The sequence below is a fragment of the Python bivittatus genome, unplaced genomic scaffold (genome assembly GCF_059951505.1).
Source record: "Python bivittatus isolate LINGU-HERP-01145 unplaced genomic scaffold, Pbiv_v1 ctg000530_np1212, whole genome shotgun sequence".
Taxonomy (NCBI): Eukaryota; Metazoa; Chordata; class Lepidosauria; order Squamata; family Pythonidae; genus Python; species Python bivittatus.
The window spans coordinates 1,434,800-1,449,003 of NW_028277085.1; the positions used below are offsets into that span (position 1 = coordinate 1,434,800).

The 14,204-nt window shown below is 50.7% G+C and overlaps 1 protein-coding gene across 2 annotated transcripts in view; it reads left to right on the forward strand.

The window, feature by feature from the left end:
* The first annotated feature begins 1,899 nt into the window (after positions 1-1,899).
* Positions 1,900-14,204, forward strand: part of RORA (RAR related orphan receptor A) — a 51,768-nt gene continuing 39,463 nt past the window's right edge. For both annotated transcript variants that reach the window (XM_088148312.1, XM_088148311.1), the window contains exon 1: positions 1,900-2,043. Coding sequence is in view for 1 of the 2 variants with exons in the window: in XM_088148311.1 (XP_088004437.1) it covers positions 2,013-2,043 (31 nt within the window). In the remaining variant the exon portion in view is untranslated. The remainder of the gene's footprint in view (positions 2,044-14,204) is intronic.

The window sequence follows — 14,204 nt, forward strand, 5'->3', positions numbered from 1 at the left end:
TTCACTGTCTTTTTCCCTCCAAGGGTGGTGGTGGGGGTCCTCCTCCTCCTCCTCTTCTCCTTTGTAAGGCCCATGCGAGTCATCCTACTTACATAGATCATTCCCCAAGGGCAATTGGTAGTCCAGATCAGTGTTTGTCAACCTGGGCAAGGTTAAGATGCGTGGACTTCAACATGCTGGCTGGGGAATTCTGGGAGTTGAAGTCCACGCATCTTAACCTTGCCCAGGTTGACAAACCCTGGTCCAGATGGATTTACTGCTGCCCTGCTCCTGCCACACGCAAAAACATCAGGGTGCCTGCTAAGCCCATTTAAGTGTGGAAGGGCACACAGGGAGAGTTTGGGGGAGAAACTTCCTTGGCATCTGTGTTTTGTTTCAAGATGAGTCGAAATGTTGGGGAAGGAGACCGCTGATTTGTGGCTGAAGAGGAAGTAGCCAGAACTGGGAGGAGTGACCCATGCTTGTCCTGGGCAGTTCCTCACTCAAGTCATGAGCTCGAGGTTTACAGGCTTTGAATGGCCTGGCCTGGCCTGGCCTGGCGCCTGGCATATTCCGGGCCATATGAAATCTTGGAATGGCAACTGGAATCTCAGGGGAGACAAGAGGGCCAAGAAGCCCCCATCTCTTGTGTTGTAAATGTATATTTAGGCAGCGGTAGGGGAGGGAGAGGGGGGCCGTGATGTCATTCGGCATGTTGACATCACCCTGAGACCGGTGACGTCCCTGGGCTTGGGCTGCCCCTGGGTGTTGGGTGCGCTTCGTAGAGAAGGGGGTCTCCTGCTTTGGGCAGTGCTGCAATCTGAGATTCAGTCAGGGAAAAATTATGGGGAGGGGGTGCTGCTGCTGCTGCTGCCCTGAACTCCGGCATCCCTGCCCACTGATGGGTCACCTTAGCTGCCCCGGCTGGAGGAAGCCTGGGCGGGCCTGGCCGGCCCCATCCCTGGAGGAAGGGTCTGTGCGGAGAGTTCAGCAAGGGGGCAGGGGAGAACGGGGCCCCGCAAGGGACGGGGTTGCGGCCGAGGGGGGGCTTCACGTCAGGCTCAGAAGAGTCTCAGCCAGGACCGCTTTCGGGGTCGGCGCTCCCCCGCTCCGGCGGCGCTGCCGGGCGCCTGGGCTCGCGAGCTCCACGGCCGGGACGCGGGCGCCCCAGCTGCACGGCGACGGCTGGCTGGCTGGCTGCCGCCCCCGGGGGCCGCACTCTCGCCCCCCCACCTCGGGGGCCGCCCCTCCAGAGCCTGCCGGCCGCGGCGAGGGCAGAGCCTCTGGAGCGCGACGGCTGCCTGTCCGGGGGAGCCCCAGCCGGGGCCGGTCCAGGGGCGCAGCCGCCGGGAACGAGCCCGGCTGCCCCGCGGAAGCCCCCAGCGGCCTCGCCCTCCGGATCGCGCCGAAGACGGGGCGCGAGGGAGGGGGGACCCGCGGCCGGGCACCCCTCCTGCCCGGCGCGCTCGCTCGCCCACCCCCCCACCCTCCTGCGCGGAGCTCCAGCTGTGCCGGCGCGCGCCGCCGACGCCGAACTCCAAGGCCGGCGCGGCGCTGCCGACTTGCAAGCCGGACGCCCGGCTCGGGGGGGGGCGGGGGCGGGGGCGGGGGCGGCCGGGGGGCAGGCCCTCCTCGCCGCCGCCCCCCCAGCGGCAGCGGCGGCGACCCCGGCCCCTCCCGCCGCCCCTCCGCCTGGGCGCGCCGGCTGCTTCTCGGGCGCCGCGGCGGGGCCGGGCGGTGGGCGCGGGAGGGCGGCGCGGGGCTCGGCCAGGCCTCTCTCCGGCCGGGCGAGGCGAGGCGAGGCGAGGCGGGGCGTGCGGAGGCGGCGAGGCGAGGGGCCGGCCCGGCGGGGCTCCCGGCGGTCACATGGCGCCTCAGCTGGGCCGCGGCGCGCAGGAGGCGGAGGCTGCCGTTGCCGCCGCCGCCGCCGCTGCCAGGGCCGGTCGCGCTGCCTGGCGGGCGCCTGCCGCGGACCAGCCGGAGCTGCCAGCCCGCAGCCCGTGGCGGCCGGCGCCTCTCGCTTCTCCCGGCGAATGATGTGCTTGGTGAGCGCCGCGATGAAAGGTGAGGCGCGCGGTGCCCGGCCGGCCTCCGGCGGCGGGGGATGGAGGGGTTCCGCCGCCCGCCCGCCGCCTCCTGCTCCTCCGCCCTCCGGCCGCGGGTTGGGGGCAGCGGGGCGCCGGGCGCCTCCGGCCGGGCTGGCGCGAGCAAAGCGCTGCCCGCGCCTGGCCCCGCAGCCCCGCGGGAGGCTCCGCCGGGCGCGGCGAGCTCGTCCCGCCAGGGCAGGAGCGCTGGCCCGGCCCGGCCCGGCCTGGCCCCTGCTGGCCGGGGCGCCCTCCCCCGGTCCTGGCCCGCGCCTGCCCGAGCGCCCCGTGGCCGCGAGCGGCGCCCAGCCGCGCCGGGCCAGAGAGACCGGGCGCCGAGAAACCCGAGACGCTGCTTGCGGGGGCGGCGGGGCGTTTCCGCGCGCGGAGCCGGCGAGGGCGCCTGCGGGCTCTCCGGCGCCCCCGGGGTCCCGGCCCGTGGGTAGGCCCGGTCGGCCGGCGGCAGGGAGGGCGGGCGCGGCGGGGCTCGCGGTCGGTGCCCGGTAGGCGCTCCTGCCGCGCAGACGGCGCCGCGGGCGTGCTTGAAGGCGGCGGGGCGGCCCGAGCGCCCCGCGAGGCGTCTCCCCTCCGCAAGAGGAGCCCGCCCGGCTCGGGGCCGGGGGGGACAGCCGCGCCTGCGGGCGCCCGGGGCTCCGCGGGGCTGCTCCGCGCGAGGTCGGCGTTCCGCGCCTGGCGAGTCGGGGCCGCCGTGGCGTTTCGGGGCACTCGGAGGCGCTCAGTTCGGCGCTGAGCGTTGGGGCGCGGGGCTTCGGGGGGCCGCTGTGCCCCGGAGCGCGCGACTTCAGCACGCCGCTTGCGCCGTCAAAAGAGAAACGCTGGAAAAGCGTAACTAACGCCTGCGGGCTTAATTCCGAAACGCCCCCCCGCCCCCCGACAGAAGTGCGAAGTTTGTTTATTAAGCTGCAGAGTTTGCATTGATCTTTCTGACTGAGTGAGCTGTTGTTTTAGCCGTGGCGCGTTGGGCGCTTCTGTTGTTGTTTGTAGTGCTGCAAAAGATTATGCCGACATTCCGGTATGGGACCGGGCTTGTACGTTTTGCCTTATGGCATCTCGCCGAAGCTTTACTGGCACCAGGATTTGGCGGCGGCGGCGGCGGCGGCGGCGCTGGCGCTGCTCGCGAGTCTCCGCGCAGTTCCACTCTGCACGGCCCTTCAGCCTTAAGAGTCGTCTCGCAATTCGGCTAATGGTTTTATTAAATCACTTCTGTGGGATTAAAAGGGTTTGAGGCTAACTTTCCTCCTCGAAACGAGTGCTGGATGTTGGGTCATCTTCTGCAGGGAAACTGGGAAATAAACGCGGCCGAGTTCGCCTGAGAATTGTTTGCTGCAAAGTTGCTTTAGGACCCCGGCTCCAGCACAACCAAGGATGCTCCGGGCTGCGCAGATTTTTAGGTGGAGAGCCTGCAGCCTGCGATGCAAGACTCATCGGCTTTGCCCAAAGGTGAGGCAGGCCGTGAGGAGGAGGGAGGAGGTCTAGGTCCGTGGAGAAGCCTAACCGAAAGGAACAGAAGTGCTCTTCCAAATCTCCGCATTTAACACAGCAGCACCTGCCTGTGCAATTCATCCTGCGAAGCAGAGTGCTTCCCAGAGCATCCTTCCTGTATTAAACAAATGGACGTGGGGGCCACTGAAGTTGGTTAGATTGTTTAACATCCTGAAGAGCATCAAATTGAAGCAAGGAGATTGGGTTTAAATGGAAGCTGGCTGGTGAGGGTTACGTGATTGTCAAGTCCCAGAAAATGATTTTGCGCGATATGGTCTCTGACACGTTGCTTTAGGCTGGGTTTGTCACATCACATTTAGGTCTTAATCTTCCCATCTATAGTCTTGCGGGTGGAGGAAACAGATATCTCCTGTAATGACTGTGAATGTTGGTGTTACGCTGTCTTCGTTTTGACTCATGGCCTTTTTTTTTTTGATTCGGCTTTCAGAAGCTGCAGAACAAATGTACGTTAGTACAGTAGTGCTGATTAATTTCTCTTGAATGTTACGGACTGCAGTGTTCATCTATTGCTGACAAACAGATTTGTGAAAATCATATCCCATCTCTCTCTCCCTCTTTAAATGCCTGCACCTCTTGTCTCACACCGACCTCGGGCTGCTAAGAAGTTATAGATTTGTTGGTATGTGCAGAGAAAACTAGATGTGAAGCGTTGGGAAAAGCAGTTTTTAAGCTAAAATGCACAGGGGGAATGGAGAAATGTATCTTGATTGTAAGACTATTTTATCTCCTTTTGGTGCTGTTGTAAGGTTTTTGAGTAGAAGCAATTATTTAGAACTACTCTGAAAATGATGCAGAACAAAAATGGAATATATACACTTCCATATTCTCACCCTCTCCCTCCCCCCCCCCGTTTGAGGGGCAGCAGACTGCATAGACTCTATCTCCTTGAAATGAGCTCCATAACCAGGAGGATGAATCGTTCAATTATAGATGAGGAGTGAAAAAGAAAATAGTTCAATTAGGAATCATCAGTCTATTCGGTTTGGGTTTTATCTTTGTAGTTATAATTGTATCTGTTTTACTTTGTTACTTCTTTCTCTGTCTTGCATCACTGTGGGTATCCAGAGGATCATTGTACAGTTAACAATTTGTCTGAAAATTTCAGACCTTTAGCCGTCGTCATAAAATGTTTAGGTAGCCAATTACCTGGAATTTTTCTTACCAGGATGAAGCTCTCTTACTTTTTATGATGAACCAGTCAGAGGTCAGAGGAATGATCTGTGACTTGGTTGTCAAGAGTAAACACTGCAGTAATACATTTTAGGTGGTGTAAAGTCTTTCAAAGTAACAATCTGTAAAAGTTAGTTCTCATTCAGTAAAAGTAAACAATTTGATACTAGATGAATGTTACCGAAACAAGGAACAGATGGAAACTATCTTCCTCCCCAAAGAAAGTCACTCCTAGTTCTTTACATAGAGCGGGGAGAAGGAGGTGTAAGAAATTTGAACACTGATTATTATAAATAGAGCTTGCATTTGATACCCAGCAGTTACTGGAATTCTTTCATAATGGTTTCGTACTTTTGCTACACTAAATCTACACTAACTAAGCCTTCATTTCTGAGAAACAGACTCTTACCGTGTTTTGCCTTGTTAGCCAAAATAGGCTTACCATAATTAGCTCAGGAAAGCAAAAATATTGTGGTAAAACAAGTCCCTTTATTGTTAAAAAGGTAAGATGCAAATAAGTAGAGAGCTCTATGTCATACAATGAGTATCTGTTAGCAATAAATAATAGAGCTATGATTGAAAAGGGACTTTATGGGCCTTGCATATTCAACAGACAGCTGTGATGTTCAATACATGTACAGAATTCATAATTTATTAAACTATGTCTTGTATTTCTTCTTGATATTTTAAAGTATTTCTGGGGTTTGTTGTTTGAGCCTCTAAAGTTGTGACTGGCATTTGTTATCTCCATGTCAGAGATGGGAGACATTAAGGCTGAAATAAAGACAGTGGCAGACGTCCACAAGACTTTTCACTAAACCTTAATGTCATTTGTTTCAGTGCAATATATGAACACACCCATTACAGGTTTGTGTTATGTGTGAATGCAACCCCTGCGTCTTGATCAACTAACTGTGGGTAAAACCCTGGCTTAGCATGAAGTATGAATTCAGCTAGCCACCACAGATGAATTCGCTCTGAGAAGGAGTGTGGAAGTTTTTCCTTTCATGTTTGATTAATTGCAGCTTGTTGTTTTATCCATATTTGACATCCTGTATATTTTAGCTTGTATGTTTTTATTAAAGGTTGTTCCTGTTTTCATGCTCCTTATATCGTGTCATCTGGTTTGGGCTACTCCTTTTCGAAGGGTATTCATTTCTTCAGTAAATAATGAGGAAAAACTTTGTTTCTCTCATTCTAAACTGTCTGAATCAGCTCTGTAAATGAAGCATTTTTTAAGATTTTAAGATGCCCCAACCCTCTGTTTCTTTTGTGGCACCATTTTTGTGAATGTTGGTGACTGACTGATGCTGCCTTGCAAAGATCAGTGGGTGCCTTTAGCCCAGGAATACTGCAAGGGCACCCCACTGGCTGGCATTCACCCTACCGGATCTCCCATTGCAGCCCCCTGAGTACAAGGCCCTGAGCTGGTGGGTTGGGGGAGGTTAAGAGTCAGAATGGGTTCCATGCCTTGCAGAGGCTTCTGGCACGAACTTCACCCCTCCCCCCCAAATCAGGTCCACTTTGAGTTGTGCCCCACTTGCTTTGGAAGTGAAGCTCTTGACCCAACAGAAGGGATCCTTTGACATTGAGTCCAAGCAGTAGGGCAGATATCAGTCCCACCATTGAGCCAGGAGCCTTCTGCATACAAAGAATGGGGCCTCTTGTTAAGGATGCACTTCCATAAGAGGGTGAGGTTAGGACCTAAGAAAAGACATGCTGGGTTTGAACTTAAGCTGGGCTTAAGGAGCATCCTGTTTCCCCATAGTAATCAACCAGAGGGTCTTGAGAAGCCTCAAAGCAGGGTATGATGGTAATACCCTCTGCCCAATTGCTGGCACTCTCCATTAAGCATCTTGAGGTCCGTCCGTCACTGACTCTGTACAGATTCATACCAGGTGAGAACCAAACATTGAAACAACCATGATACAACATAAATATGTAAACCATAAATTGTCCATGGTAAGGTCAAACACACACACCCAAAAACCTACAATGATAACTTTAAAATAGCCACATAACAACTAAGAGAACTAGTCAGCAACATCAGTGACACAGTTAATTAGCCAATTGTCATCGCTGTACCAGTCTCACATTTTATGCTGGTTTTTGACCATAATAAAGATTTGATTTGATTTGATTCTCACATTCATGACATCCTGTGATCCCAGTGCATTTGCCATCAATAATTACCAGCAAGACAACATACAGTCATCAGAGGCCCTCCAGAACAATTCAGTTATTCGTGTTCCACATGGGGAGTGAGCCTGACGTCCCAAGGGGGCTGTTTTATATTGTTGGAACCAAAGGAGACACATGGTCCCCTCCTAGCTGAGCCCTTTTCTCTCATGGAAATGTGGGATCTCCGAGAGCGTCTCCCCTTATGTCCTCTTCACAGGGAGAATGTGCATTAAAGTTTGAGATCCATCTGTCTGCCTGTGACCTTGCTGCTACCTTTGATGACCCTCAGGCCACCTCCTTTCTCGGCGGTGGACATTCTCTACCAAGCGTATTTATTAGGCACAGAGTGTTTGGGGTGAACGGACGTTGTGCTCGGCAGCTGATGAGTTGATTTTTGGCCTGTTTTGACTTGCGGTGGTGCAACTCTGAGAGAAGCAAGAAAAATATTTCCCCAATCCATTGGTGTAGGCACTCCACCCACAGATGCTTGGCTGACGTCAATGGGAGTCTGCCATGTATGCAGGGAAGCAGGATCAAGCCTTTGGCTGAGAGGTGTGTTGAGTTGTTGTTTTTCAGTTGCGCATTAATGCACACACTGGTCTGGAAATACCTGCTGTTCAGAGGTAATGGCAGTTCCTAGGTGGTTCTTAAGTTTGGGGATTGGGAACTGAAGTGCCTCATGAAAGGGAAGATGTAAGACGGCTTTCCTGTGTCTGGTGCCTCCAATTATGTTGGATTATAATTCTCCTCAGTACCAGCGTGGACACCTTGCGCACTTTCTGTCTATACTTTCCAGGACGGTGTACTTGGCTGTCATTCAGAACAGCACGGTCATTTTGGGAAAACAAATCTTGCCAGGGCCAGTTATTAAGAGAGCCAGCTCTGACTTCCTCCTGGGACCAGGGACGGATTGCTAGTCAGAAGTCCATGGAGGAATAGTCCACGAAATTCAGAATGCAGAAAGGGGACATGCTCCTGGTGATGGGGTTGCATGATCTGGGTGACCTAAAACTCAAAAGTAGGCATGCAGGCCTATTGCTCATTTAGGACCCATCTCTGCTGTATCATAGCCCAAAAGCTCCCTTCCGGTCTCCTTTTAGGATTTGGTTAATCTACAGTCCTGCAGAATCCTGATGCCTGTATGTGTTGCTGAATTGCTGCTTAGAGCAGCTCTTGTCGTTGACCTGGAACATCTCAGGGGTCTTCTTCAGACAGTCAGGAGCTCACAGCATTTTGTTGGTGCACGTCTCCAAAACACTCCTGAACATTGGTTAGTGGAATGATGGTCAAATCTGCCAGTCTGGCCGTTTTTCTTCTCTTTTCCTCTCCTTCATTTGATCACAAGAAGGTAACTTTTCAAACCACCTTTAGGGGATTCATCTCCAAACTACCACCAGCCATCAAATGTGACGGCTCAGACAGTTGAGGCGAGAAGTCCTTTTCTGACTAGGCTTTTCTGCTTGAAGATCTGTAGCTAAGGAATGGTGTCCAGAAACGCTGTGGAAGTCTTGGTCCAGCTTCCAAGTTATATTTTGGGGGAGATGGGTGGCATATAAATTTGATAGATAGATAATAGATAGAATTCTTCCCTGTTGACTGTGGAGAGATTATTTGAACTGCAAGATTCCTATTAGTTTTCTTAAGTAACTAGACCAAATGAATATTGTCCTGTCTTAATAGATCAACTTTTCTTCCTTTACCCAATTTCCACTAAATTTTATTGTACGTGAAAAATAAGAAATAACAACCTTATCTTTTTTTCTCCATTATGCTCCTTAGGTTTCCATGGATATTTATTGTCCAAAATAGGTATTTTCATGTTGCAATTGTTTTTGGTTGCTTTGCAAATCACTTAACTCATTTTCTGTAGGAAGGGCGGTTCTGTGTAATTTGGTGCTCCGGTTTAGTTTGGAAAGTCCACCCACCTACCTACCCTAAACGTTGTGACTGAAGCAGTGCAGTATAGAAATTTGATAAATAAATAATCTTTCACTGGATCAGTAGTGCTTAAAAAGAGTGGAAGATTGCTTGGGCTGAAATATTGACGTAACAAAAAAGAGCTTTGGAAACCTCGACAGTGAAGATAAATCTAATCATAGTTATTGGCTACAGTACAGTAAAAATATGTACTTAAAACATTACTCTCATATGCGCAAGTGTCATTCTGGACAGAAATAATTGAATAAATGTTTAAAATGTTTGTATCCAGTCTTTAAATCACAGGTTTATCTCTTTTTCTTTTTTTAATCTCTTTCTTTCTCTTTTTAATCTCTCTCTTTCTCTTACAGACAGACGTTTTCTTTTTCTTTACATTCTTGTTCTTGTTTATTTTTAATTCATTGTTTTTCCCAAAGCTTGTTTTTTTTGCTTTCCAGGGGGGAAAAAACCCTTTGGTGTGAATTTTTCCAGGTATTTTCCAGGCTTTCGTCTAAAATAATGCAACAGCCAGTATTTCAGAATGAGAAGGGGGATACCGTATTCTGAGCAAAAGCAAACGTTTCTGGGTGAAGCATTTTAAGAACCGGGTGAGCCAGCTCTGGGTTTCACTGTAGCCAAGCAAGAAAGTTAGGAACGGGGGCTCAGCCGTGTCCACTCCGTTGTCTTTGTCACGGACATGCAGCTGGCCATTTTTATTTTACTTTTCTCCAACCCCACATCAACTTTTTCCACTAACCCTAGCCAGCAGAAATACTAATTGGACCAATACCAGGTGAAGTTTTCTCCCTGCACGTTTTTCTGCTGTTTTGAACATCACAGATTTTATTCCGGGCTGACGTATACGTTCAGCACAGATCAGGGGAGCTTCTCTGTACTTTACAAACAGCTGAGGAGGCCCCGTTTTTACATTTTCATTTCCATAAGAAGTTTCCAAAATGTTCTGGCTGATCTTCTAGAAGTGTCCTTCGGTGCATCGTGTCCTTTCTCCTGGCATGTGCTCCTCCCCTGCTTACTTTGCTGCTGCTGTTGATCGTTAGTGCTTCCTCTGGATGGTGACTGGTGTTACTCTAATGTTGTTTCATCTTTCTTGAAGATACGTGGATAGGTGGATGCCAGCCGTGCAGCGTGATTCCAGTTCAAAGGGAAGAGCGTCTTTTGGGGCGGGTTCTGCAGCCGCTGCAAGCCGTCGTGGCTTTTCGGGCATTGCGCGGCTGCCGTGTCCTTTGGCCATGGGTGTGGCAGGCTGGTGGGGCTCAGCGTGCCCCGGGGGCTCCAAACACACCCCAATATGTAATGCACACGTTGTCTCTCATAGGCCCTTGGAATAGCTGGAATCAGTCCTGCGACTTTTCCTGGATTTCACTGCCTGTTCTGGCTGATTGTACATGTCGTTCCCATGGGAGGTGGGGTGGGTGGGTTGGTCCTCCCCATAGATCACATCAGCCTGCTAGTGGCAAAGGCACAACAGAATTGCTTTCCGTGGGCAGGGAGATTCCCTCCTTAGAGAAGCATTCAAACATACGACTGTCCCCCTCCAAAGCTTCCAAAGATGGGGCCTTAACTAGCTTTACCCGGCTGGTCCTGGAAGCAAGTTTTCCCCCCGTTCTTGGGCTTCTGCCTGAAGTTCAGATCCATCGCCAGAATGTGAAATAGGATTTTCTGGAAGAGGCTTCTCTTTGTTTGTTTCCAAAAAGCAGGAGGGGGGGTGAGTAAAGCAGCGAAGGCCCAGAGAATTTGCCGTCGGTCGGAGAGGCACAATAAGAGTGACCTGTCTTGTTAGGCTAGTTGCAGGGAATCCAGAAAAAGGTTGGCACCCAAAGCGCTCCTTTGGGTGGAGAAAGGCCTCACAAGGTCACTGTGGGATAAAGAGGGGCAGAAAGAGATGCCGCTGTAAAGAAAAGCAAGATCTGCCTGGGTTTTCGGCATTGTTGTGCAGAGTGGGCGCAGCCTTTTTCCATTTGCGACAAAGGGAAAGATGGGACAGAAGAGGGATCTGAAAGGATCCTGGAAACCGTGTGTGACTCAGGAAGGTCAGCAATGAAAGCTTAGCTACAGGAAATTTGGGTCAGTCGAAGGCCGATGCTTAGCCCTTTGAAGCATTTTTGATAAATAAGGCACTGTTCCCTTGGATGGCATGCAGAAAGGGATAAAGAAGAAGGAGGAAGAATAGAAAACCCAGGGGATGGATGATGTCCAAGCGAAAGAGAGAGAGTATCATTATTCTGTCGGCAAAATGTTTAGATCCTTTGTCGTTCAGCCACACCTGGGCCTTTGAATCAGAGGGCCTTCACTACGAGGGCTGGCGATGCTTAGAAGGGAAGTTCAGCACATCTGGAAACACCAGCTTGAGGCGTGGCCTGTCTCTGCAGTGTCCCAGATTTTTGGCCACTCTTGTCCTATCCTCTGCAGCAAGCTTCTAAATTTTAAGCAAAAAATATGTGAGCACAGTACTGATTCTTCAGGGCTGCTTACTACTAATCTTTTACTATCTGTAAAGTAAGAGGGTTTGAGTTCCAACTTCTTTTGCACATTTCTTACGTATTTTAAGTTCTGGCATGCACCCTGTGCCTGGTTCTGTTTTAATCGTGTCATTTTCTTGAATCGGAGCTTTAAGCACTCCCTGTTCAAATGGAAGAGAATGTACGCAGAAGGAGCCCGATTCCTAATCATGAATGATGGGATATTAATATCAAAAAATGTCAAGGCCATCAACTAACGCAGGGTTCCTCAACCTCAGCAACTTTAAGATGGGCGGACTTCAACTCCCAGAATTCCCCAGCCAGCATGTTGAAGTCCACCCATCTTAAAGTTGCTGAGGTTGAGGAACCCTGAACTAATGGACATCCGGACAACTTCTTCCTCACTATGTGTTCAGAAAGTCATAAAAACTTCAGAAAGGCGTGTCAGATCATGCCACTCTTGTACCGTGGTGCATCCTATTGGCTGCTTATAATTGTATAAACTGATGTTTTGTATTTAATCTGGTCACGTTCATGCTGTAAGCTGTTCAGAATCTCTGAAAATGGAGCCATGTATAAATTATAGGGATGGATGTATGGGTTGGTCGATAGAGAGGGGAATGCTGCGATGCAGATATATCAAGAACTGAGTTCTTGCCACCATGAGTGAAGAGTCGGTGATCTTTGGCTGGAGATCGGGAGCCCCAGGCAGGAGGCACAGAGGAGCCGTCCACCTTTCTGTCCAGCAGTAGGGTTCGAAGCCATATAACTAGCAGCTGCCTGGGATTGGTCACTGGGGATCATGTTTTCCAGGAGGGGAGGATTTTCAGCTTTGGATGATTGTATCCTAGCTTGAACCTGACTTCCCTAACCCAGAGGTATGGTAGAGAGAGAATCTGAGCCTGACCTCTGCCCTTCTGTTGTAAGGTCCATAATTCCAAATTGACAAAGTCATGCTTCACCCAGGATACCCTCAGCATTGTCCAGCTGTGGTCAGTGCCTCAGTGCTGCTGGTCAGTAGGCCAAACCAGAACATGTCCCCTTTGTAGGGTACATCATCCTGCAGGTCAGGAGGAATAATCTGAAGGGTCTGCCAGGTGACCAGGTGACATTTTAAAAAAACATACAACTAAGCCAGTAAATTGGAAACCATCTTTTTCCAGAGGAGTGTGTGTGTGTGTGTGTGTGTATTTTGCATGGATTCATTCCTGCTCCTTCGAATCCTCCTAAAGACTCTGCTGCAAATTTAGCTGGTTCTTATGCTACAAAAGCCCACACAGGCAGACTGGTTTTCTTTTCTCTTCTTTTTTCTGTATGGAAAGTGAGGCATGTCCTGTTTGCTGACTCAGTTTTCGGATACGTGGTATTTTTTTACAAAACAAGAAATACAGATTTCCTGTGCTGTTAATTAAATTATTAAGTCAGTGGCTGGTGCCACATAAAACCAACCTGTGCAACTTGTAAGGCGTTCAGGAAGGAGCTGGTGAGAGCTGGTTCGTCCTGCTCGATTCATAACAAGTTGCCCAGGCCTCCTCGATTCTGTCTGTATCCATCAGTCACACCCTTTCTTATATACCTGAATCCATGGGCAGGTGCGAAGGTTAAAAACAACCTCTTTCCTCCTAATGCAGTCATTTCAAAGGAGTAGTTTCCACCAGGACAATGACGGAGCCAAAAGGATCAAGCTCTCCCTCCTCGCCCCTGGGATCCTAATATCGCGCCCGCCCCCACCCCTGGCTGCAACGTGTTTTTCTTTCTTTCCTTCCTTAAATGTACAAAATAACAACTAATATCTGAGTCCAGACTGAAGTGCTAGCTGAGAAAGAAGGGCGGCCTGAATGCCGTGGGGAGGTTGATAGCTAACGCAACTTTTTTGGACGGCAGCCTTTTAAGAGCGCCGTGTTACAAGAGCATCTAGGATGCTGTCGACGCAAGATTATGCAGTCACCGGGCAGTGTGAACCCAGGTGAACACACACACGAGAGAGAGGGGTGGGGCTGTTAAGCCTTCACATCCCCAGCAAACCTCAAGATCGTTGAGACATTCTAGAGTTGTGTGGGCGCTGATTATATGTCTGCACGTGGCGATGGTTGGATAAGACCGTTCTGTGGTGGACCACTGAGCTGTGTGGGCTCCAAGGTGCCGATTTCCACTCTGGGGCCTGAGCGATTATGAGGAATGGCAACACTGGGAGGAACCTGGCTCACAAGGAAGGGGGCTTTGAGATGTTTCTGGTCCCTCTGAAAAATCTGATTTAGTCAATAGGTGGCTGACTCAGAAGGTTTCCCTCTTACTTTCTGAACCATAGCAGCTGTTCCACATGGCGCTCGCGTGCTCACCCTGGGAGGGCAGAAATGTCATTTTGCAGATCCACCTGCTCTTCACCGTGCGGCACTGATTACAGAGGAAGAGCTATGATCAGGATCCACCTTGACTGGCCTGAATTCTTCTACTTCTTGCTTTATAAATATGGTCCCCCCTCACCCTGTTTTCTAAAACAAGGACAGACGAATTTCCAGCCGTTATTCTTCCTTTGTTTGTTAAAATAGTTCTTGCAGAGTTGTGATGCTTCAGTGCTCGGCGCTCTTTTCTTTTTCTCTCCTTTTGCTTCTCAGCCTTGTGTCATCTGACTATTATAATTCAAGTGCTGTATTTGACTGAGGGAAGGCCCATTGCGTTGAAGGTGAAGATGCCATGGGTCCCCATAAACACAACCGCACAGGTCATCATCGGCACCCAGATTCCAGGGCCACAAAGACCCAGAACGTGGAGGAGAGCAAAGAGGGTGCTGACGACAGGGACCAAAAGTCAGTGTCTGGTATAGTGGTGTTTTCCCAAACAATTAATTATGGCAGATGTGCTGATTTCA